At 30.2% G+C, this 25,054-nt stretch overlaps 5 protein-coding genes across 5 annotated transcripts; 1 reads left to right on the forward strand and 4 right to left on the reverse strand.

The window, feature by feature from the left end:
- Positions 1-80: 80 nt before the first annotated feature.
- Positions 81-2,758, forward strand: LOC123296255 (zinc finger protein 525-like). Its single transcript, XM_044877716.1, has 3 exons — positions 81-85; positions 1,613-2,559; positions 2,751-2,758. Exons 1-3 carry the CDS (start codon positions 81-83, stop codon positions 2,756-2,758), a joined length of 960 nt encoding a protein of 319 aa, XP_044733651.1.
- Positions 2,759-3,750: 992 nt separating this feature from the next.
- Positions 3,751-7,418, reverse strand: LOC123296759 (probable cytosolic Fe-S cluster assembly factor CPIJ010948). The gene is made up of 8 exons (XM_044878408.1): positions 7,314-7,418; positions 7,158-7,253; positions 6,948-7,103; positions 6,617-6,890; positions 5,124-5,360; positions 4,654-4,864; positions 4,131-4,288; positions 3,751-4,069 (listed from the first exon to the last, which is right to left on the reverse strand). Exons 1-8 carry the CDS (start codon positions 7,374-7,376, stop codon positions 3,825-3,827), a joined length of 1,440 nt encoding a protein of 479 aa, XP_044734343.1. The 5' UTR covers positions 7,377-7,418; the 3' UTR covers positions 3,751-3,824.
- A 1,515-nt stretch (positions 7,419-8,933) lies between these two features.
- Positions 8,934-13,383, reverse strand: LOC123296769. The gene is made up of 4 exons (XM_044878421.1): positions 13,186-13,383; positions 10,954-11,152; positions 9,986-10,096; positions 8,934-9,119 (listed from the first exon to the last, which is right to left on the reverse strand). The coding sequence occupies exons 1-4, from the start codon at positions 13,336-13,338 to the stop codon at positions 8,965-8,967; spliced, it is 618 nt and encodes a 205-aa protein (XP_044734356.1). The 5' UTR covers positions 13,339-13,383; the 3' UTR covers positions 8,934-8,964.
- Positions 13,384-14,267: 884 nt separating this feature from the next.
- On the reverse strand, positions 14,268-16,349 carry LOC123296256. The gene is made up of 4 exons (XM_044877717.1): positions 16,170-16,349; positions 15,398-15,611; positions 14,850-14,954; positions 14,268-14,431 (listed from the first exon to the last, which is right to left on the reverse strand). Exons 1-4 carry the CDS (start codon positions 16,317-16,319, stop codon positions 14,268-14,270), a joined length of 633 nt encoding a protein of 210 aa, XP_044733652.1. The 5' UTR covers positions 16,320-16,349.
- A 1,724-nt stretch (positions 16,350-18,073) lies between these two features.
- Positions 18,074-20,343, reverse strand: LOC123296768. Its single transcript, XM_044878420.1, has 4 exons — positions 20,144-20,343; positions 19,438-19,642; positions 18,725-18,823; positions 18,074-18,295 (listed from the first exon to the last, which is right to left on the reverse strand). Exons 1-4 carry the CDS (start codon positions 20,291-20,293, stop codon positions 18,120-18,122), a joined length of 630 nt encoding a protein of 209 aa, XP_044734355.1. The 5' UTR covers positions 20,294-20,343; the 3' UTR covers positions 18,074-18,119.
- Positions 20,344-25,054: the final 4,711 nt, after the last annotated feature.

Below are 25,054 nucleotides of genomic sequence, written 5' to 3' on the forward strand. Positions count from 1 at the left end.
ATACAGGTGCCCAAAAGTAATTTTACAATTTACAATTTTTATTTATTTGCTTTTGGTATCTGCCCGTCTGTTTGTTAGAAATGTTGTATTAACAAATTAATGTATTTCTCCGCGAGATAGAGAGAGCTGAAAATTGCGAAAAAGAAAATTAAAACAGTTGAAACCTAAATTTCTTCCCATAACTATAGCACCATTTTTTTACAGAAAGGACCCTTTAGTCTAAGTTCTAGAGACCTATTTGAATAACCCACAAATTTAGTTCGAAAAACCAAACTTGATAAAAGAGACTCCATTCCTACGACTTATTGGAATTCCTTTAAACAAGAGTTCCATTTTCATTCACGTTTATTTTGAGGTAAAATGATTATAACAAAAGAGTGTGCTACTCTAGTTAATATATCAATCACTTGACACAGCCATAAAAGTTATATTATATTATATATTTTATGTACTGATAAAGATTTTATAATTTTGTGATAACGCCAATAAAAATGAATAATTCCTTTTCTAATGATATACCTAACGTGCATTTTTCTTTTTGATTATGTCATAAGTAATTTTAAATTCAAGCAGATTAATTTATTTTGTAATAATCATAATTTATCAAATAAAATATCGATATTAATTTTCAAAATCATTAATAATTACATTGCGTTGGTAGGAAAATTGTCTTAAAGGATTTTATGATTGACTACTATGCGTATGAGCTTAAGAAAATTTTCCCTTAAATATTCTATGATATTTGATCAGTAGATATCAACTCAGTCAGTATTTTATGAGCAATTCCGTTAATTAAAATTATTTATAAGATATCTAATTTGATTTTATGAGAATTGGTATATTTAACGCCGAATAGTATTTTTATAAGATTCAATGAGAAAAGTTGAAGAAAATAAGCATAAAAGAAGTTATCAAGTCAGCTCAGTTTATAAATGAGCAATGGGCTGGTTCAGAATAACAACGCGCATTCACTTTTGTGCGGGCGACCAAAAAAACGTGTCAGAATTCTGTTACACTCTGTACACTCTTGTACGTAATTATCTCTTTATACGAACTAAAATATATAAAACAGTTGCAAAATTAAGTGAACATGTAGACAAGTTTTTGGAGGGGGGCGCTCACACAAAAGCAAATGTTATGTTATCCAACCACGTGCACCGATTTTAACACGACTTTGAAGTTCTGTATAATTTATCTCTTTTCTCTGGTTTGGCTTATACTACTTGTCGAGTTACTATTCTATTGGCTTATACTACTAGGGGTAGACCTCGTCCAGATAGCGCTTTTTTTCGTGCTACCCTCTCCACTCGAGTTTCACGTCCTTATATTATATATTCTTGATAAAAGATTTAGCTGAGTATGATTATTATGTGTCTTTCTCATACATACTGTTATAAGAAAGAAAGATATATGGTGCAAAAGGTATCAAAAGAGGGTTGTCAAATGTGTATACGTTTTGTGTCATAATTCTATGGTCATAATAGCAAGATCCAAATTTAAAGTTTGAAAATTAGAAAACAATGGCAAACAATTCATTTAATCATCAGATGATTAATAAAAACAACATTAAAATTAAAAAAGAATTAAATACAGAATTAATTATTATTAAAAGTGAAATATTAGAAGATAATGTCACAATAGAAGATTGTCGAATTAAAAACGAAATACCAGAAGACGGTGTTACAACAGAAGATGATCAAATTAAAAATGAAATATTAGAAGACAGTAGTGCTAGTGTAAAACATGAAGAAATTTATGTAAATGAGGAGCATTTTTATTTGCCTCATATTAAAGTTGAAAAAGAATTACATACAGAAAGTGTTTCAGAATCACAACGAGTTTATAATGAAGTAGGATCATTTTCATGTGATGTTTATAATAGACAAACTAGTTCAGTTCAAGACAAACAGATTTACACCGGAGAAAAATCATTTTCATGTGATGTTTGTAATAAATCAATTAACACTCTAAATCATTTAATTATACATAAAAGGATTCACACTGGAGAAAAACCATTTTCATGTGATACTTGTAATAAAGCATTTACTCAACAAAGCAATTTAACTAGACATAAACGGATTCACACGGGAGAAAAACCATTTTCATGTGATATTTGCGACAAATCATTTACTAATAAAAGTCATTTAGTTGGACATGAACGGAGTCACAAGGGTGAAAAACCATTTTCATGTGATATTTGTAATAAAACATTTACTCATGGAAGTAATTTACATAAACATAAAAGGGTTCATACTGGAGAAAAACGATTTCCCTGTGATATTTGTAACAAAACATTTACTCAACAGAGTAATTTAGTTCAACATAAACGGATTCACGCTGCAGAGAGACCATTTTCATGTGATACTTGTAATAAAACATTTACGAATAAAAGTCATTTAATTAGGCATACACGAATTCATACCGGAGAAAAATCTTTTGAATGTGATATTTGTAATAAAACATTTACTGATTCAACCAGTTTAGGTATACATAAAAGGATTCATAGTGGAGAAAAACCATTTTCTTGTGATATTTGTAATAAAGCATTTGCTCATCAAAGTAATTTAGTTCAACATAAACGAGTTCACACTGGAGAAAAACCATTTTCATGTGATGTTTGTAATATAAAATTTACGGTTCGAAGTAATTTAGTTAAACATAAACGGACTCAACATATTTAATTATTTTAATAAATTTTATCATATAACACAAAAGATTCATTTTATTTCTGCTGATATCCATTTTTATAGAAATGTAAAAAAAAAAAACGTATGGTCCGGGAATGGACTGCAAAATCACTTGACCCATCGGTAACGGGCTTAAACTTTGTAATAAAGCGGCAATCAAACCCGTAAAAACAATGGGCTATGGCAATTTTACTAGACCGGGGGAGGAGGGGGTTGGTATCTCAATTTTACTATATTGAGATACCAACTTTATCCATAAGTTAACTGGGTAATTTTCACGTGAAGTTATAGCTTTCAATATATCTATTCAAGAAATAATAGGTTGCCAGGTCAACTTTGTGGATAAAGTATGGCAACCTTTTTTAATTTTATGTTTGTTGCCTTATGGATAATCCGCTTCTGAGTTAACAATACTGAAATAAAAATTCGATATGTACTTCTTTCATTTAACTTAAATAAATTATAGTTTAAAAAACTAATAAAACACGCATTATTGCACTAAAAAGTGGATAGTTATTTTTAATTGTAATTCAAAGTGTGGGGTGCTTTCTACATTTACTCTTAAATTAGCTCGTTTGACAGATATCGACCACCTCACGCTTTGAATTACAATTAAAAAGAACATTCAGTGTAATAAAGCGCGTTTTCTACTTTTTTAACATTATTGACATTATCATAAATTACAGATTTCTTTATTTCTGTAAAAATAGTCAATATGAAATATTTCAAAGCCATCTTTACTGTTCTCTCTATTACTCAATGAATAATTACGGCTATACATCTAAAAAATAGAAATCCATACATATATTTTACCTGTGCAAAACAATCCTTACCATTATTTCAAGTGTTATAGAAAGAGGATAAGCAAGAGAAATCTTTATCAATCTTTACTTTTAAACCCAGCGAAGCGGGTGGGTGTCACTCTAGTCTTAATATAAAATATTAATATCTACGTGGTGAAATCTTAGCCCGTTTCTAAGAGAGTCTTTTCAAACAGACGAACAGCTAATGGAATGATCGCATGGTTTAATTTTTTATTTTAGGCATAAATAAATTCAAACACTTTAATAAAATATTAATTTATTTATTTTTTTACATAAAAAAAACATAAAAGACTAACAATACATTTTCGCTCCGCTACCATTTAATATTTAATGCTATATTATTTTTCTCAATCGCATGATACTGTGTGCGTAACATCACTTTAGCTTTATCAGAATGTGCGCCTCCCAGCCATGACGCGTATAATTCTTTAACAATCTGATTCGAACTAGGTTCATATTTTTCTAAATCATTGTATAAGTTTTCTAAATGTTTAACCAATTCATGGGACGATTGTTGTTCCCCTTGTGGACGAATTTGTGCTCCACCATTCAAGCAACCTAGAAATAATAAAGAAAAAATTATAGAAAATTTTATTTAACAAAATTAGCGGTATTTTACCTGATGGGCATGCCATAACTTCCACATAATGATAATTACATTTCCCTCGTTTTAATTTTTGTACAAGATTTTGTATATTTCGAAAACCATTTGCAATTGCAAACCGTAATAATACTTCTCCATTCTGTTCTAATGTTACTTCTCGAAAATCAGGATTTCTAAAAAATAAAAATATCTTTAAAGTTCAAGAAACAGTCACTGAAATTTATTAGTCTGCGAAAAAATCTGGAAACATAAGGCAATGCAAATTTTTAAGGTACTTTTATCGGAGTGAGAGAGAACGCGATATCTAAGAATGAGAAAATAATAAATATTCGTCTAAAAATAATCGTTGTTTATTGTTTTTTCGTAAACTATACGGTCAATTACAACCTATTTGGGCTCAAAGTATCCCTATTGCTTGTAAAAAATTTTTTTTTTACAACATTTTGCCTTTGAAAACGACCTCTCAAGATTTCGTGCAAAACTACTTTTAATCTCATGTCGTTAGAAACATCGTAAGTAATAAAAAGTCAAAACTAACCTGATATTTCTATATTCTAATTTCCCACAATTATCCTGTTGGAATAATTCTTTTGTGGCATATTTAAAAATATGATCTGCATAACCTCCAGAACCTGATCCTTCATGACCGTTACATACTTTATCCGATTTTCCCCAGGGATAATCTAATGGTTTTGGTTCAATTTGATTTAAATTTAAACCGGCTGAATCTAACATTTGTTCCAATTCGACTAAAAATTATCAATGAATTAGATATAAAAAAACAATTTGATCCCTCACCGAAAATATTTATACTAAATCTGTATGGGCTATGCACTAATGAAGACAAGACGGAAAGATTTTCTTTTGCAGTTTCTGCTAGGTACCAGAAAATTGGATCGAGTCAGTATTTGCTTACAATAAATGAAGAAAATGGGCATAAATTATTAAGTATTAATAATTAGCTATCTAGATTTAGTATAAACATCTATGAATTTCATTAATACTAACTAGAAGTTATTACACAATCAACGTCTCGTGTTTGTGCTTCAGTATTGAAAAAATCTTCACGTGCTGCTTCTAATTTTTTATCATAGCACGGCATTAAAGTCACGTGATATACTGATGATGCATTCATTCCTAAATTATGTTTAACTAATGATCCCATAATTTGTTGAGGTGATTTTACGGTTGATATATATGGTAAAATATAACTGCCATGAGTTTTTTCTGCATAACAGACCCAACCTAAAAAATATGTATTACAGTCAAACGCAAATTACTTCCAATCCAAGTTCTTGAAGCGTATTTTTAATCCAATAAACGAGGTGAAAAAAAGACGAAATCTCTAAATTTTGACCAAAAGCACCTTTAGATTGAAAAAAGTTTTAAGCCATTTTCACGAAAATTAACGGAGTTATTATGAAAAGGGAACTAAAATTAATGTTTGGAACTTTCCAATTTACTTTATTTAGATACTGACAACATTTCAGATTTATATATAATGAAAATTATTGGAATTTAAATGCAAAAAAGGTCTTTATAATTAAATAACTCGAAAAGTAATAAAGTTACAAAAAACAAGTGAAAACGAACAATTGACTGAGTTAATTGTTGAAATATCATGCATAGACAGTGTTGATTACTCTATCACATTACGCATATACATGTCACACATACATAACTGATAATCCCATATTAATACATACTATAAAATTTCGTGATACATACAATAAAATCGAATGTGTGCCCTCGTGAGTAAACAGTGATTTTTACAAAAAAATATTTCAAACAAAAGTTGTTAATTTTTTGATAAGGAACATATTTTACTTTTAAACTTTTGTTCTGTCTCTAACGGTTTACAAGATGGGTCCTACGGATCCAAGACCCAATTCCTGAGCACGCTGTAAAAATTTCAGCATGATATCTTTTCTTCTTTTTTTGCATTTAAATTACAATATTTTGAAAAATGTAAATCCGAATCCGGCAATTTTAATTTTAGTTCCCGTGGTAAAGTTATCTGTTTTTGTGCTGAATAAAACATAATAAAAAGGTACGAGAAACTTTCTTTTCATTATAACTCCGTTAATTTTCGTACAAAATGACTTTTCATTTTCAAAGTTTTTTATAGTATTTTAAAAAGTGTATGCCCTTTTTTAAAAAAACGTCCAATTTTTCAGCTACTTAACGCTAAATACTCCGAATCTCAATCGCCAATAACTCGGAAAGTATTGACTTTTCTAAATATACTTTATGACATTTTTTACTTAGATTTCATTGCTCTATCGATTTCCGTTGCTATTTTCAACATATATTTTTCCAACCTCTAGAAGGAGTGGTTACCACCCCCTGGGCAAAAGCACCACTACACATCATATAACTTTGTATCTAGAGGGTGAACAAAGCTTAATCCCAAATTTGTAGGTCAATTGGAGCTATAGGAATGAATTTAGCCTCTGAGGTTTTAGCCTCATTTACTGGATTACTTATTAAATTTTTTCTACCTGGACAACTAGATGCAAGCATTGGTATAATATTTTTAACTTGATCATTTTCAGCATTACGATATCGTTCAATAAATTCCTGTTGATTTTCGAGTAATGCAAAATCATCTGCAATATTCATATCCAAAACCATATCGGCACCTAATTGTCGAAAATATCCCGATAATCTTAACATCGTATCCTCTGCAGATAATCCATATTTAACTGATAATGATAAAATTGGTTGAATTGCTAATGATACGACAATTTTCTTAACATCTGTTAAATTTCCTGCCTAAATTTTCAATTTGTTAATATAAATCTTTGGATTCTAAGGTTTTAGAGAACTCACTTGTGCTAGCTCCTTGTTTAAATTAAATACTCTAAGTAATTCCTCTTGACTCTGTTGACTGACAAGAACACCTTCGGCTGAAGTTATACATCCCGAACAAGCTAAACAGTCAGTTAAGGATATCTCAACTTTTTTTAATGATTGGAGAACACCACCCTAGAAAAATTCTTTATTAAATATATAGTTTTCATAATAAAAGATAATTCTTACTGGATCCTGTTTCAAGTATGATCCATCATCTTGGATAACAATCTTTGCACCTGTTACACTCTTTGTCGTTTCGATTTTTACGGGTTTTATACATTCCTAAAAGCATGAAATTGTTGAGAGATGTCTATTTTATGGTGTTATTTGTATTTTAAATACCTGAGACGGTGTTATGAAATCATCTAAGTTTGTTAATTGTAAAGCTCCACTAAATCTTGACATGTTTTCAAATAAATTAGGTTATGATTCTTTTTAAAAAAAATTTGACAGATCATTGTCAGATAAAGAAATCCTTTAAAGTTGAGATCTTTCGGAAAATAGATGGCACTACTACATCAAATGTTCTTGACTATCTATCTACATCTACATATGTATAATAGCCCCGGAGCCCGTGACAGTAAAACTGCACTTACACGGATTTCGAAATTTCGCATATGAATCAATACTATTTAACGATAGGTACAATATAGACTAGGTGTGCCAGGATTTATCCTGACAGAAATATCTTTTACCAAGATTTTTTTATTCTTTACTGGTGTGACCTACTAACCGGCAGAAAAAGTCGTGAACAAACCATTGAAGACAGAAACTTGAATTTTATTTACAGATATCTAACCGAAACTCAGTATAAAAGATTTTCTTACAAAATCAGATATTCAGAGCATGGATATTTGATACAGAACTACTAATTAGTCGCATCTGTGAAGGTTTTAACTTCTTATTTCTCAGGGAGAGCTCCGATTTTGATGTTTTTTCTTTTTTTTTCTTTTAATGTGTGTTTTTTAATTTAAAAATAAATAAAAATCAAGTGAAAACAAACAATTGACTGAGTTAATTGTTGAAATACCATGTATAGTCAGTGTTGATTTCTTTATCACATTACATATACCAACATTTACATGTGACACATACATAACTGATAATCAAGTATAGTACATATTATAATTATTACATATTATAATTACATATTATAAAATTTCCGCCCTAATTGTCGCCCTCACGGGTAAACAGTGATGTTTACGAAAAAATGTTTCAAACTAAAGTTGTTTAATTTTTGATAAGGAACATTTTTTACCTTTAAACTTTTATTCTATCTCTAACGGTTTACAAGATGGGTACTACGGACCCATGACCCAATTGACCCATGTTGCTCATTTACGAACTTGACCTCACTTTTTACGTCCTAAGCACGCTGTAAAAATTTCAGCTTGATATCTCTTTTCGTTTTTGAGTAATCGTGACCACAGACGGACGGACGGACAATCGGAAATGGATTAATTAGGTGATTTTATGAACACCTATACCAATTTTTTTTTTGTAGCATCAATATTTTTAGGCGTTACAAACTTGGGACTAAACTTATAATACTATGTATATTTCATATATACATGGTATAAAAATTCGGAAACATTCCAATTTTAGGAAGTTATTTTTTATATTGTTTAAACGATAAACTATATGTTATTCAGAATTCTGAATAAAGTAACGATAGAAGCTATGAGAATTAGAGTATTCGATGAAGACTTTCAACTGAAATTACTGCGACCATGATACGTCGTTGATTAGAGGCTTAAATATTTGGACAGCGTACATAGCGTGAAATATTCATCTGAGGAGAAAAGTGAAATGTCGGTGTAGATTATGTTCGGAAAACGAGAGAAAAAATTCCAAAAAATTGAATTGTATTGTTAAAAATGCGAATATAAATTGATTTAAAAAATATATAATTGTTTATTAACTAATGTATAATTGTTTATTTTTATACAATAATTTTGATGATTAATTTTACAAAAATTTATATGTAATTATTTTACAGATTCATAGAATTACAATTTTCAGGGCCTTGGTAGCAGGGCTTTACAATTCCATAGTCTATAGTTTGATTCCTAAGATCGTCTTTCATTTTTTCTTCGTCTTCTGGAGTCCAAGTGATGGTATCATTTTGTGTTAATACTAAAACTTCACCTGTAATAAAACACAGTTCATAAAGTAGTCTACTAAAATTATTATACATAATACATTTATAGTTACGTAATAAATTTCGGTCGGCTATAAAATAAAATTTATACTGAATGAACCAGAATAAATGGTCAGTAGTTTAGGAGGAAATAGAGTAGGGTAGAGTGGGGGAATTACGAACCCTTGGAAAATGGGGTTTTTATTTATGCGATTTAAAAAAATCTTTGATTAATAACATGATCAGATTGGTTACCAATATTTTATATAAAAACTTAAGATAACTTATGCAATAACACTTTGAAGTGTTTTAAATTTTCATAAACAAAATTGGCAAATTTTGAAATTTCGAAACATTTTTAGAAACATGTTTCATGTACCTAAATGCTTGGTCAGATATACCTTACTATCTCCTAGATTATTGACGATTCATTCTGATACACCCGGTATAAAAGCTACCTTCATCTCTTTTAATAATATTACCTGCGAAAAACATTGTTATACAGCGTGTATCATGAGTCACGTAAAATTTCTGGAATAAATCGAGTAATTTGAGAAATTTATTGATCCCAGAAAATTGAAAAACATAATTAAGGAGCCATATCTTGTTAGATCTATTAACTAGTGGAGAATGAAATCAAAAAACTTTTATGGATTTTGCTCCGACTTATTTTGACTTGAAAAATTAATTCTTCAGATATTTGTCGCGACTTAGGATACACTTTGTATAAAACGTTTTTACTTCGAAATGTTAAAAACTATTTTTTACATATTTGTTTTGTATAAAGACAGATTTTGTGTAAAAATTAATATTTGATTAGTATATGCGATGGCATCAATTTTTATAAAAATAAACTTTATTTAAAAATGTTTACTTGAATGTGATTTTAAAAGTCCTTGGAATCCAGGTCTGCAAGAATAGTATAGAATTGCTGATCCATTTGACAAGATATAAGCTTCTCCTAGATTTATTGCACCAGTAATACCTTAAAATCACGAAATCATTTATTTACAAAAATAATTTCATTATATATAGGTGATCAAACTGGGTTTATACTTTTTAAATTTCAAATAAAAACAAAACGGTTTAGGATATCAAAATGATTTTAAAAAAAATTGTATACTTTGGATTATGGCATTTTTATTTAAAAATAATTTCATGTCAATTAAAAATAACCAATTTAAAGTGGTTCGGATGTCACGTGACTAGTCAACTTGTTAACTAGGCAATTTGCATGATGTAAATGTAAGAAAATGCTCTAAAAATATCGTAAACTAGTCAATTAGTGTGACGAAAATGTAAAACAATGCTCTAAAAATATCGAAATAGCGTCAAAAACCAAAGTTTTTCTATGTTTTCTCTTTGGAAAGCGCCGTAAGGTAATGTATTTATTTCATAAACAGAAACTGTGATACATTTTCTTCATGATGAAAACTTTTTTGAAGCTCATTCATCGATTAATTTTTGTGCAATTAACAGTATTGTGAGTTCATCCATGAGGTACTGTGTTAAACTTAAAACTCACAATTTTAAAATGAAATAATTCAAAATTTTGCCCCGCAATAGGCCCCAAAACTGAGTCTATTGTGATCAAGGGACTTTGAACTATCATTAACCGCAAAAAAATGAACATTCACCGTACTTGCTCAAACAGCCGAAATACTTTAAACCTTACACATAGAAATTTCCGCTTTTCAAGGTAAAAAAACGACTCGTTAATTTACATGAAATCATGTATGTATATAAAAATCCAATGTCTAATGATATCTTACACCGTTTTGTTTTGTTTTTCAAATGAAAAAATAAAACTCGCTATTTAATTATCTTTTCAATTAAACTTACTATCCATGATTTTGAATGATCCATTCACATTTTCAGAGAGGAAAATAAAATCAATATAAAGTGGAAGTCCTACGGCAGTTTTGTATCCAATACGCACTTTGGATTTGTTGTCGTTTATTGGGGTGAAACGTATTCTATAACATTGATCTTCTAAGGATCCTGGTGAATAGAACTCAACAGCTTTATACACTCCATTTAACTAAGAAAAAATTATTTAGGTTACACAATGTCAAAGCAAGGTTTTATTTGCCAAAATCAAAATCGATCAGGCCCTTGGGCAAGGACAAAAAAAGGGCGCTCCAACTTTCTTCAGCTAGTTCTGATCCCATAAGATACATATATAATTTGAACTGAAGAGAAAAATTCCACCTTTTTTGTCGATGCTATATGCTTAAGGTAGTACGAGCGCCAATGAAATTTTATATTTAGGATTGAAATTACTTGTGCCTTATGTTCAACTGAACATGAATGTAGACGAAAAATAAAAATAATATTTTTCGATATCTGCTTTGATTTTCGAAATATCGAAAGCTAAATAACTACAAACAAAATTGTCAATTTTCGATTTTTTGAAAATTACTCCAGATATCGAAAATAAATAAATTCTTAATTAGTTGGGTACAATTGGTTTTTTTTTGTTTTCAATTTATTAAGGTTTAATTTAAATATTTTTTTTTTTTTTTTTTTTTTTTTTTTTTAATTTCTACCGACTAGTTTTGGAGAAATCTGTGAAAACATATCATTCATCTACCGTTTTTCAATAAGACCAATGTTAAATATGCCTATTTTTGAAGTCATTTATTTATTTATAAATAATCGGGCAACCCTCCCTAAAATTTTCAGTATTGATCCAACTTCATAATAAAAAAATCAAGCAATTTATTTAAAATTGCCTTGGTGCTCGTACATCCTTAGAGAAACCAAATTTTCGTTTTTATTATAGTAGGTAATATAGATATTTATTCTAACAAAATAAATATTTTAACTGTCTGATAAAAATATTTGCTTCTGTAAGTTGGCATCCTATTAAGCCGACTGACTGTTGTAAAATGGGACCTTGACTCTCGCACTGTACAACATAGATGCGGAGGACAGCTGGGGGAAACCGAACCGGCTAATTCTAATTGCAGAATTGAATCAGCATGGTTATTAAATAAGATAAGTATTGCTGTTTTACAGATTTTTTTAACAGACTTTTTGTTGAATTGTGAAAATAGGTGGTCGACAACATTAGGGTCGCTTTGAGTGGCAAAATTTCATGATATATACAGGGTGGGTCATTTTAATCTATACACCTAAATATCTCGTTTTGTAGTTAATCAATAAAAAATAACTTAAACAGTGGTTGCAAAGTTTGATGGGGGAACATCATGTTTTGATATCAAATTGGATCTCTCGGGTTCTTTGGGTTTCTTTAATAGCTAATTTAGATCCTTAATGGTAAGAGATAGAATGACACTTTATTAGAAACATTCACAGTTTTGAAAATGTCTATGTTAGATGAAACATGTCAACTTATTTTAAATTATTAAAATATTAAAAAATATAGTCAAAGAAAATTAGAAGTTTTATTTCTTCAAAATCCTAATTATGGAGTTCCACAAAGTAAAGCTCTCTATAATTAATTAAATTAGAAAGTTGATCCTCATAATAAAACTAACAATTTTTGTTTAAAACATTTTTTCAAAAAACGTTTGATTTCGGAGAAAATGTGACTAAAAAAATGGTATTATTGCATTTAATCGAAAGAAAATATGCTTTAAGTTTATTGATAATTTCAGGTCAAAGTTATGGACACAGACGAATGTCCTATATTGTACTTGACAACTTTTGACTAAAGCATTTTTCCGAAACTAGGTCCAATTTGATGTCAAAACATGATGTCCCCCATCAAATTCTACAACTTCTGTTTAAGTTAATTTTTTATTGGTTAACTACAAATCGAGATATTTATGTGTATAGATTCAAATGACCCATCCTGTAAATTAAAGCATAACAAATTTAAGTCAAATAGAATATCATATCCAAATTTTCCGGAAAAAATAAAACTATTGAAGATTTTTAAAAATAATATAATTTGATTAAATCCGTTGATGTGAATCTCGTAAACCATATACTTTGCAACAAATTAACAAGGGTGGTAGCTCACTCTTTGACGAAACTAGGTTTTAATAATCTGGCTCTTAGTTTTCGAACAAAATAATATTAAAAAATATATATATTTATATTTACTGCAGATAATGGGAAAGTGGATAATCCAGTAATATTGCCAGGACAATCTGATCCTAAAACGGTAACTTCAGTTGCAAATGGATTCAGCACTTCCGAATGGAATGTATATAAAATATAACACACAGTAATGAAAATGAAACGTGATTGCCACATTTTGAAACAATAAAAATTCACTGAAGTACTATCGTCAAAAAAAAAAACAAACTTAAAAATTGAAATATTTTCACCGTATTTATAACTTTTTTTTATCATTCTGCCATTAAAATTTTTATATAGGGGATTACATTTGTGAATTCTACTTGACGTGATGGATATGACCATAATTAGAGGTCAATAACTTTCAGAATAATAATTGCAGCTAAACGGTTAAATATTTTCAATTAAAAAATGCCAAAAATGATGTGAAATCTAGTAGCCTTAAGAAATACGATCTTCTTAAACTTTTGCCGAGCTTTTAGGGGAGGGAACAGCTGCTCTACCAACCCCCCCCCCCCCCCCCATGAATTTTCTATGTATTTCGAAATATTAAATGTTCTTACTTTATAAACGCGACTTAAAAATATGCCATTATTGCATTTAATCATTTGAAGATCAAGGTCAGATGACCTTCAAGCTAGAATTTCAGGTCAATGTTATGGACACAGCTAAAGCATTTTTCTGCAGCTACCGTGTTTTACCTTTTTTGAGGATCAAATTTCTAATTGAAAGTGTTATTCTATCTCTTATCTTTTAGGATGTCAAGAATATTTACAAGAGTTTATAGGTATTTTAATAAATCGTTTTTTAGCCTGTGCAAGTTCAGACATAAGACAGGCGCTACATCTTTGGCACTCTATTAAGGCCGAAGACCCTCTAACACTTATGAAATTTTCAGCCTTTCTGAAATGACTAATTGAAACTACGCTTGGTCTCAGACCTATTATGTATGATTAAAAAACTGATTTAAAAAAATCGAATAATACTTAAACAGGAATCAGGAACTTTCAGGAATCAGCGACTCAGTAAGACAAGGAGTTTAAAAAAAGTTGAACATAAAGAGTTTTTAAGAATAAAATTTTATTATATGATCGCTTTAATAAAAATTATAGATATGATTTTATCAAATCGGCACATGATTCACGATTTTGGTCGACATCTTTCAAATAACCATAGTCTAATTTATGTTCTTTTAGAATTTGTCCAACCTTTTTATTCTCTTCTGCAGTATAAGATATAGTTTCATTTTTTGTTAATACCAAAACTTCTTCTGCAATAAAAAATATGGTTAATGAGTCACGACATTATCCATAATAAAACTTATATAATTCGATTTAGAAATATTATGGAATTTCTATCGACATGCGATTTACAAGTCGATTTACACAAAAAGCTCCAGAGTTTCCGATTTACACAAATAGCTGCTACAAATTTGCTAATATTGTCAATATTTAGTACGTTTATCAAGTTGTCAATATTTAGAACGTATAGGATAGGATTCCTGCCAGTTGTACGGAGGGGGAAGAGGAGAAGGATTGGGTTGTATGGCTCAGGAGGCAAATACAATCGTCGCGGTTGGCTGAAGTTTAGCATTTATAATTAAATTTTTGCCGATCCACCAGAATATCTACCAAATTTCTAAAATGTATTCAAGTAAATTATAAATAATTATGGCAAATCATACTTACGGTGGTGGAATAAGAAGCCAGGTCTGCAAGAGTAGAATAAAAGTGTATCATTGCCTATTTTTTCGAATATGAAGGCTTGTCCTAATAGTATAGTGCCAGTCAAACCTACAAAGCAATTTATAAAATTTTTTAGATATTTTTCATATTGTCATTAAATTTTCCAAGAATATCTAACCTTATAGTCTAATCATCTTAGGGTTTCATTTTGGAATCTAACGGAATAAGGTGAATAATTGTACAGTTTATTTTGATATAACAAATGTTGTCTCAAAGATCACATATGGTCACGTGTAAGCGTCCTTAGACATTCAAGGTCAAAGGTCACAAAAATAAGTTTTTATCTCAGAATATCTCAGTTCCCTTGCCTTTAATCGTATTTATATTTATAACAAAAGTTGTAGAGGATAAAATTTTTAAAAAAATTTTTCAGCCACTGTTTTACGTTTATAAGAAACTTACTAAAATTTATCTTCTAACAATTTTTTCACAATCTTTTAGGATTGGAATGAAATTTCCTTGTGTATATGCAAACATGGAATTGTACTCACTGTCCAATATTTTGAATTGTTCTTCGTTTTTCTTGCTTATTTTTTCAAACCAAAAGTCAAATTTTATTGGTAGCTGTAGTAGTCCACTTTTCCATACAACTCTGACTTCACTTCCGTCCTCATTGATTGGTTTGAAACGAATTTTGTAGCATGAATCGCGTGGAATTAAACGATCTTTTGAGTACATAGCAAGAACTGAATATACTCCATTTAACTGTAAAAAAAGATAAGTTCGACCAAACGGTTTTCAAAGTTTCTAACATCTCTCTTGTAGATACAATCTGAAAACGACTCTTTTAGATTCATTTTAAATCTTATTGCTTGTTTCTGATCATTTCCGTTAAATATAGGTTCATATGAAAAACCAACAACTATTTCTATATTAATCGTGCTTCTCGATATTTAATTTTAAGAAAAGTTTATGTGAAAGCATTTTATTTCTCAAATATAGCCGCGACTTTTTGGTGAACTTTTTGGCGATACAAAGGTTAAAAATCGATGCATTATGGTAAATTCATAACAAAATTTTCCGAATAACTGAGCTGTATTCGGCAAAACGAGGATATGTCGTTTCAGGATAAATCATGTTGGTGATTTATCCTAGACTGCGGATATGTTAATTTGGTATAATTAAAGATAACAAAGAGTTCATTGGAAAATATCTCGATAATCGAGTGTCGCTTATTGTTCGTTGTTGTGATGTAAAACTAGATAAGATTATACAAATTTGAAAATGAAAATAGAAAAAAATTTAAAATAAAAGAATTCTTACTTCTTCCAATTTGAAATCTTTATATCCTTTAATGTTGCCTGGGCAAGCTCCAAGTTTCATTATTTCGGTTGCCATTGGATTGAGCACATTTGAGTGGAATGTATATAAAATAGAGCAGGCAAAAACGAATTCAAAATATGATAGTTTCATTTTGAAATAAAATTCGATTTGTATAGTTTATTTAAAAATTGAACTATGATTGTTAATATTTCGATTTAGCTTATATATATTTTTTTTAAATTTTTGACCAAAAATTATGCTTTTCATCTCGAAAAATGAAATTGATTGTTAATGTTTGTTCGAGTATTTGTGTCTAACCTACCTACGTGTGAAAATTTCCAAGGCAGACCCATTAATGAAGCTGTTTAAAAAAGAGATTCAAGGGCAAAAATCTTTTAATCATAGAATTAAGGCGTGATAGTCCCGGATCTAGAGCAGGGACTGTAGATAATTCTTTCTACGGGTGTATGTGTGTATGTGTCTGAGTGTGTTTTTTTAATAATCTACTCGAAAATCTACCTACAGCCTCCAACGGGGAAAACCTTCACCAAAAATTGCTTCGTTCCACTTTTCTTCTATTTATCTACTTTATTTTAGTCCTCGTAAATCTACCTGAGGCACTGTGCGGTGCCTAAAAGACGCAGGGTCTGTAGTATTTGCTACTCTTGCTTCGTGGCTAATTCACCACTGAATGCATTCGTAGGCGTTTCGAAGGCCTTGTATTGCTACAAAGGGTCTCTATAAGCAAAATTGTTGCGACTATTACAGGGTACTAGCTAGGCGGCATGCCCAGCTTGTATCATAAGGAGAGCTTGATCCAGCCTTTCTTTAACGATATTTCCTACTTGATGTTCGTTGACGTCAAAGCACTCCTGTTCTTAAACAGATCGGAATGGTTTTTTGGAGTAGTGGCCGAGGATGGGCCAATCCTTTTTCGGTATCACAACGCACTAAGCATGTCCCACCTCAAAACACCCACTTACCTAACCTAACTTTCTTCATTTTATCAATGAACACAACGGCTTGCTTAATCAGAATCATTATTTGTCTGACCAACTAAAGTTCAGATCCCCCACGAATTGTAAAATTACATAAATGCCGTTACTAAAGTTATTGATAAATTTGGTCATAAATCATTTTACCAATTCATAAATTAATCGATTATAATCAATTGTTAGAGAATGCGTCTTTTGACTCCCACACGGACATCATAATGTCATTTCATTTTGTTTCTAAAAATTAAAAGCCATTTCTAATTTCATTATTAGTGATGCCCATTACAGATGATCGCATGGGCGACACCAAGAGGGGTTAGGTAGGGTCAGCAGAATGAAAAATAAAACATAATTGTAAAATTTAGTGCAAATAGACAGCCATAAGAATTCAAAAAACTCCCAATTCAATAAAAAAAGGCTGTACAAGATGATCCCTTACCGGAGTGTTTGTAAATCAAAAGCAGAACCGCATTAACTACTAGTGTGGCCCGTAGACGGATATTTGGTGGATGCTCCCTTAAGCAGCCGTTTTTTTAGTCTACTTAAATCTACCTGGGGCCACCAACAAGAGTCTCCGGACACCCTTAGGCCTTAAGGCGTTTCTGGGGTCACACGTTTGCCCTAACTTTCCATAACCCTCTTAAATGTAGATATTGCTTTTTTTTTTGTATAAACTGGGAAGGAAATGGAAGATCCCGTTTCAATAAAAGGCATCTTTTAATAAAAAATATATAATAAGGGGGAAATATCACTTTAGTGATGGAGGCAGAGACACTTAGATTTATCAACATTTGTGTTTTTTTCTCTAAGTGATCTGTTATTATAGATAGAAAATATTTGTAGAAAAATTATCAGAATTTTTGTAGGTACAAAAATCAAAAAAGAAATTTTAAAAAATTTTGAAAAAATTTTTTTTTTAAATAAAATTTATTAATTACAATAAATAAACAAAAAATTACTGGCTGCACATGTTATAGAATCTCGTTAAACCGGAACATGTTTCTCGACTTTGATCGACAGTTTTCATCAAACCAAAGTCCAAATTCTGAGCTTTTAAAACGTCTTTAGCAGCTTGTAAATCCTCTGCAGATAAGTTTGTTGTTTCATTCTTTGATAATACCAAAGCTTCACCTGTAATAAGACACAACTTATGAAGTTATTTCAAACAAAAAGTATTATGTTTTGAGTTGTAAAAATTATGTAGTACCTAGTGCAATGAAATTTTTTTAACTGAGACTGCATTTCCCTTAAACTTTGTGGTATCTTTTACGGTAAATTTTGTGCATTCTCTTGCGGCTGTCAAGATGGATCCTGAGGACCCAAGACCCACTTGACTTATGTTGCTCTTGTACGAAATCAAACTGATTTTTTACGTCATAAAAATTTCAGTTTGATACCTTTTGAGTTATCGTGATGACTGCCTGACAGGCAGACATGGCGGAAATGGACTACTTAGGTGATTTTACTGGGACTAAAATTAGTATACCCTGCTATATATTTCATATATACAGGGTATATAAATATGTAAATGGATATGTAGAAAAAATTATAAATACTTACGATAACTTCCCAATAAGTCATTTCTGCAAGAGTAGTATAAAACTGTTGAACTATTTGATAGTATGTAGGCTTCTCCCAATGTTAGAAAACCGGTAAGACCTAAAATAAAATTTTTATTCATATCATTTAATAAAGACTAAAGGTGTATTTTCACGCTATCGGAGATTTGGCTTCTTTTCTTATTTTTTTCAACAGTTTTGGAATGAAAATAATAATACGGTTGGAAATTTGATTATCTACAAAAAGTTTTACATAAAATTTATCGAAATCTTGCTTTGTTTACGAGATATTTGGAAAAAACCATAAGGGTTGCGTTAATTTAGTAGCAATCCGCGGTTCTTTCTTTTTCAATAACCCTTTGAAAATTCCTGTAATTAAAATTTTTGAAGTCTTGAATGTCTTAGGTCCTTATTGTCCTGTTCTTTAAGATATACTCAATAGCCTAGATAATATAATTAATTGTAGAGAGCTTTATTTTGTGGAACTCAATAATTAGGATTTTGAAGAAATAAAATTTCCAATTTACTTTGCTTAATCCACTTTTATTTATTTAATATTTTAATAATTTAAAATATTAAATAAATAAAAGTAGACTAAGCAAAGTAAATTGGAAATTTTATTTCTTCAATCCTAAGCCAAGATAATAGTTATAGTCAAATAGTCTCACAATAAATACTATTTTAGGGAAAAAAATCACATAATATTGAACTTACTAGTACGCATTTCGAATGTACCATTATCACTGGTTCTTTGGAAACGCAAATCAACGCTCCACGGTACTCTAAAGTATCCTTTTTTGGCTGCAACTCTCACATCAGTCCGATCATTATTGACTTGTTGAAAACACATTTTGTAACAATAATCTCTTGAGCCATCAGAATTAGAGAGGGCTGCAGCAGCTGAATATAGTCCACTTAACTGTAAAAAAAGGTATTAAATAAATTTTCATGGTATAAGAGCTTTGCCCCTTAGTATAAGAACTTTTTATCTACGAAAATTCTTGTAAGTGGTATATTCTCTTTCACAAGACTCGGAAACTTTTTAATCACACGCACAAGCTTCTCTTTGACGGATATCTGTTTTTTTGTGTTACTCTAACAGGAAGATGATTGAAAATAAATGAAAAAATCGTATTGCTAGAAAGTTTGACCGTTGCTAACACCATTTGATGTTATTTTAATAATTAAAGAAAACAACGTTTTCAAATCATCATTTTCTGTGTAAATGTAAACACAATTTGCGGCATGGGAATGGCGCGGTGGGTCTATCTCTCAATAAATGAAAGATATTGGTATGTATCTCAAAAAGAGAAGACATTGGAAGTTAACAGGTTTATTTTTTTCATTTTTGTCCCCAGGGAAGTTTATATTTTCGTGAAAAATATGACAAATAAAAATAAATTTAAAAAAATATACTTACTTCGTCTAATGTGAAATTAGACAATCCACTAATATTGGTTGGACAACCTTCACCAAGTTTCAAAATTTCCGCCGCTGGATTAAGCATATCCGAACGGAATGTATATAAAATACAACACGCAATAATGAATGCGAAATGTGATTGTTTCATTTTGATATGAAATTGAATTCCGAAGATTAAATCGAACTATGATTTTTAATATTTTAGTTTCTTAGCATTTATATAGAATTTTTTTTGTTATTTTTTTTTTAAACCTACAGAGTGGATTTTATTAAACTTATAAACGAGTGAAAACAAACAATTGACTGAGTTAATTCTTGAAATACCCTTTATAGAAAGTGTTGAATGCCAGTGCTTGCATTGATTTTTTAATAAATTAAAGAGTTTAAAAAATCAACACAAAACGGAAACTAAGTTCGAATAACAGTTCTTTTAATTTTTACTTTTCTTACAAAATTTGGACGTAAAAAGTCAGAGTAATTGCAAGATTTCGGACTGTTTCAGAATAGTTATTCAGAGTGAATATAGCAAGGATAGAAGTTTTTACTTCTCTCGCTAAAGGTATTTTGAAATATAAGGAAATCAATAAACAGTAAAACCAAAATGTTTTTATTTTTTCGTTAAAAAATACTATTTTTATTTTACTCGAAAAGGACATTTACTTTATTGAGAGTCAGAAAAGTTGATAGCGTCGGATAATCGATTATATTTATGTTATATCAACATATACCTACTACCAAAGGGTCACACAAATTTTGGACTTATTGCAAATAAGTCCAAAAAATGTTCGCTATCGTTATATCTATAAATAGAGCCATTAAAATATGTTTGTCAACATGTTGTTATGGACAACATTTCTGGTAGGACAGCCTGTAGAGGACATTTGTAATTATATTATCAAAAAAAAAAATTTCGTCAATATGATATTTTTGGGAGCCTTGACTTTTCCAATGAACTATTTGTTCTTACTGGCATACTTTTATTAATTTGAATCGTTCAATTTTGTAATATTGAATTATAGTTAGCGGATAATTTGGTGTATTTTCACCAACCGAAACTCGGAATTACAGAGTGATTTCGAAGTTTTATAGAACGTTATTTTCATAACCAGGGAAGTTGATGATGTGTGCCACAAAGGTTACACGTATTAATTGATTAATCTCTATTCATAGGTAAAGAAAATAGAAAATCTAACTCTAAAAGCTTCATAATTTGTCTGTTCTAGCCAAAATTTGAGAGCAAGATAGATTTTATGTTAATCGCCTATCATTCTCACGTCACGCCAGTTGAGAAATAAAGCCTATTTTTATACCAAAAAGTTGCACAATCAAAAATCAAAAAAAAAAAATTGTTTTAGAAATGTATATGAAAATTTGTTTTTTGAAAATATAAACGAAAGTTTTATTAATGACTAGAGTGATACCCACCCGCTTCGCTGGGTTTAAAAGTAGAGATTGATAAAGATTGCTCTCACTTATCCCCTTTCTATAACACTCGAAATAATGGTAAAGATTGTTTTACACAGGTAAAATATTTGTATGGTTTTCTATTTTTTTAATAGTCATAATTATTCATTGAGTCTATCAGCAAAGATGTCCGTGAAATATTTCATATTGACTATTTTTACTGAAATCTGTAATTTATGGTAATGTCAAATGACTACTTTTACAGAACTCTTTATAAATCTTTATAAATTATATCTCATGTGTTATTCTGAAGTATTATCTATATTGCTGTATAGTTTCATTAAAAACCATTCGCTAGTTTTAGCGTGAAAGCGTAACAAACAAACAAACAAACAAAAAAACATGCTTACTTTCGCATTTATAATGTAATAATAATAGATGATAATAAGTTTTTTTTCTTATCACCATTAAAAATACAATATTTTTATGCTATAAGAGGAAATTTTTTATATAGTTTTTATCAAATGATAATTTCATCAATATTCTACTCTTTTTGATTGAAGGATTTGACCTTGATTTGGCCTATTGTTCACAGTTTGGTCTTTTTTGTTATTCTGGCTAAGGTAATAGTTGTGGAGGACACTAGTACATTATTAACACATCATATTTTGTATATTTCCGGTACAAAGCGTTAAGATGAGAATGGTGGATTCCAACGCTTCCTTTGTACAATCTATATCGAAATTTTTTGATTTCACCTATAAATAAAAAAATCTTAGAATGTGATGAAATTTTGTATTATTAGTTTTAACATCTATTCATGCATTTACTATTTATTCTATGCTTTCTTAGATTTTTACGATTAACTTTTATAAACAAGAAGTATAAACATATTTATTTGATTTAGATGTGTTAACGGTTCGATTGATTTGAATAAAATAAGTGAGTTATTGGATAAATATACGCGTATCCTGTGTTAAAAAAATAATTTTCCTTAAGGATAACATTATTTGTATACAATAATTCTTTTTTTGCAATCATATTAAAGTGGTTGAATAGATTTGGATAATACTGTTATTTTTTTTATCCTAATGTACTAAAAAAAATGTACTTGCAAAAAAATAAATGCTTATCCTACTATATTTCTGGATATGATTATTTAGTACTTTATACAGCGTGTTCCAGTGACACGATAAATTCTTTGCTCTCTATATGCTGGAAATATAATAAAACATTATTAACAAGCTGAGAGATCCGCACAAACAACTTCCCAGCATAATAAATAGTTACTTGTTCTGACCGTAAAACTTAAAGTGATGTTTTTTCGAAAATTTCGAAAATCGGAAATACTAAATATTTTATTTGCTACTTTCAACATATTGTTGGGAAAAAATTTTCTGTACATTAAACACCCTTTGGAGGTCAAAAATTATCTGTATATACAAAAATCTATTAGCCCTGGAGCCCGTAACAGTAAAAATCCTGGCAAAAAATACTTCTACCAGGATAAACCGCGACACACCTTGTCCATATTGTACCTATCGTTAAATAGCATTGATTCATTTGCGAAATTTCGAAATCCTTGTAAGTGCAGTTTTACTGTCACGGGCTCCCCGCTTATATAGCCCTTCACTAAGCGAAGGTCGGGTACCTACTTGCTGGTGCCAACTTAACGGTGCTTCCGCACGATTCTTCTAGTATTATAGTCGTCAACTTTTCACACCATGTTTATAACATTAATATTCTCAATTCCACTGAGGCAACACTGAACGATATGTCGCTCGATATTTGTTGCCAAGTGTTGCCTCTTGTAGGCGCGCGACAATGTGACACAAATTCAATTAAATGTCGCATGTGGACTTGTTGCCCCATGTGGTATGCGCTTTGCCGTACATAAGTGTGGCATGCTACAAGTCGAACCGATATCCGTTCAATGGTTAATAGACGCCGGCACCGTTCGACACGTGGATTCATATCGAGAGATGACGCATTCGACAGACAACAACAGTGAACTTATAGCATGCGGTAAGGAGACATATTTTTTGTCGCTTTGTGTTCCTTCTATTGAAAGACTGTGTGTAGCATGCGTCAATGTTGCCTCAGTGGAATTGCGCCTTAATAATAATGCCTGTATTTGTATCGAGAATTTAAAACATCCTGTATATCTATGTATATAATCCTGTGCGTAGGATGGAACAAGGAATTTTCTTACACACCTGTAAACATTTATTTCTTTTACACTTTTATTAGTATGAAGGATAAAGAAACCGTGTAAAACGCCTATGGTGTTATCTGGTATGAATGTTGTATACATATATATATATATAATATATATATAAAAGAAAGTTATTTAGGGAAACTTCTTCTATTTATCTTCTATTTCTACCAATGACATCTATATAGTGTCAATTTTCAATCTTGAGACATCGGAATATTTCAATTCTATTTGAAACAAAAATTGAACTAAGGGACTCTTTAGGACCCCTCTAGGAACATAGTTTGTAGTTTTTTTATTATCAAGTCAAGAAGCCCGACTAACCCGTTGTGCCCGACTAATTAAGGACGTATGGGCACGGTAGCGGGAACTCTAATAAAAAAAATACATTTTTTTTCAATTTTGATGGTGAATTATGTTGTATCTTGACAATATAAGACAAAAAGTAAGAATAAAATTTTTCGATAACATGATGTTATAACAAAATTCATCACCAAAGTCGAAAATAAGGTACAAATAATTTTAACCCTAAATCTAAAGCTGCCTTAGTGCTCGTATCTTAAGTAAGTTATTTGAATAAAATTTCTTACTTTTATATAAACTCTTTTGCTCCAAAGACCGTACAATCCTTAAAATTGTGAATAATTCATTTTGCTAATTTTTATAAACATGATTTTTAGGTATACAGTCGAACCACGCTAAGCGACCCAGTTCAAGGGTCCATATTCTTTCGAAGTTTCTCATAAAACCAGTTTCTCGCTTGTAGCGGTGTATGAGTGGATTTTTTCACTTATATAGAGGTTTTAAAGGGTTAAAACATTGGGACTTGGTAATTACTCTCACTTATTGCTTTTTCAGGCCTCGTTTATCCAGATTTAACTATATTAGTAGTTGATAAGATCCATACAAGTTTCTTGCAAAAATTCATACAAAATTCAATATTTCTCGATTTAAATTTTGCCGAAAATTTCAATCATATTTCTTTCTCTCATTTAACTTTCAGTTAAAGTTATAAAAATGCGTACATTCGGTTGAAATTTAAAAGTAACTTCTATCACACTCTCAAAGACTATAAGAAAACAAGTGAAAACAAACAACTGACTGAGTTAATTGTTGAAATTCCATGTATAGACAGTTTTGATGACGCAATCGTTTGTTTTTTGACGTCACGTAAATAAAGAAAGATATCCACTCTTTAATAGCCACTGTAAACATCATATACCACATAACTAATATTCCCATATTAATACATACTATAAAATTTGCACCTAATTAGCGCTCTCGTGAGTA

Source organism: Chrysoperla carnea, chromosome 3 (genome assembly GCF_905475395.1).
Source record: "Chrysoperla carnea chromosome 3, inChrCarn1.1, whole genome shotgun sequence".
NCBI classification, from domain to species: domain Eukaryota; kingdom Metazoa; phylum Arthropoda; class Insecta; order Neuroptera; family Chrysopidae; genus Chrysoperla; species Chrysoperla carnea.

Excerpts from the sequence above, each read along its gene's own strand:
- LOC123296759 (XM_044878408.1), bottom strand. The coding sequence starts at position 7,376 with ATGTCAAGATTTAGTGGAGCTTTACAATTAACAAACTTAGATGATTTC. Across the intron at positions 6,891-6,947 it reads TAAACAAGGAGCTAGCACAA|GCAGGAAATTTAACAGATGT; the intron begins GTGAGTTCTCTA and ends TTGAAAATTTAG. Across the intron at positions 5,361-6,616 it reads GCTTGCATCTAGTTGTCCAG|GTTGGGTCTGTTATGCAGAA; the intron begins GTAGAAAAAATT and ends CATATTTTTTAG.
- LOC123296769 (XM_044878421.1), bottom strand. The coding sequence starts at position 13,338 with ATGTGGCAATCACGTTTCATTTTCATTACTGTGTGTTATATTTTATAT. Across the intron at positions 11,153-13,185 it reads CCACTTTCCCATTATCTGCA|TTAAATGGAGTGTATAAAGC; the intron begins GTAAATATAAAT and ends ATTTTTTCTTAG. Across the intron at positions 9,120-9,985 it reads ACTTTTAAAATCACATTCAA|GTGAAGTTTTAGTATTAACA; the intron begins GTAAACATTTTT and ends GTTTTATTACAG.
- LOC123296256 (XM_044877717.1), bottom strand. The coding sequence starts at position 16,319 with ATGAAACTATCATATTTTGAATTCGTTTTTGCCTGCTCTATTTTATAT. Across the intron at positions 14,955-15,397 it reads ACAATTCAAAATATTGGACA|GTTTGACTGGCACTATACTA; the intron begins GTGAGTACAATT and ends ATTGCTTTGTAG. Across the intron at positions 14,432-14,849 it reads TGGCTTCTTATTCCACCACC|AAGAAGTTTTGGTATTAACA; the intron begins GTAAGTATGATT and ends TTTTTATTGCAG.
- LOC123296768 (XM_044878420.1), bottom strand. The coding sequence starts at position 20,293 with ATGAAACAATCACATTTCGCATTCATTATTGCGTGTTGTATTTTATAT. Across the intron at positions 18,824-19,437 it reads TACATTCGAAATGCGTACTA|GTCTTACCGGTTTTCTAACA; the intron begins GTAAGTTCAATA and ends ATTTTATTTTAG. Across the intron at positions 18,296-18,724 it reads TGACTTATTGGGAAGTTATC|GTGAAGCTTTGGTATTATCA; the intron begins GTAAGTATTTAT and ends GTCTTATTACAG.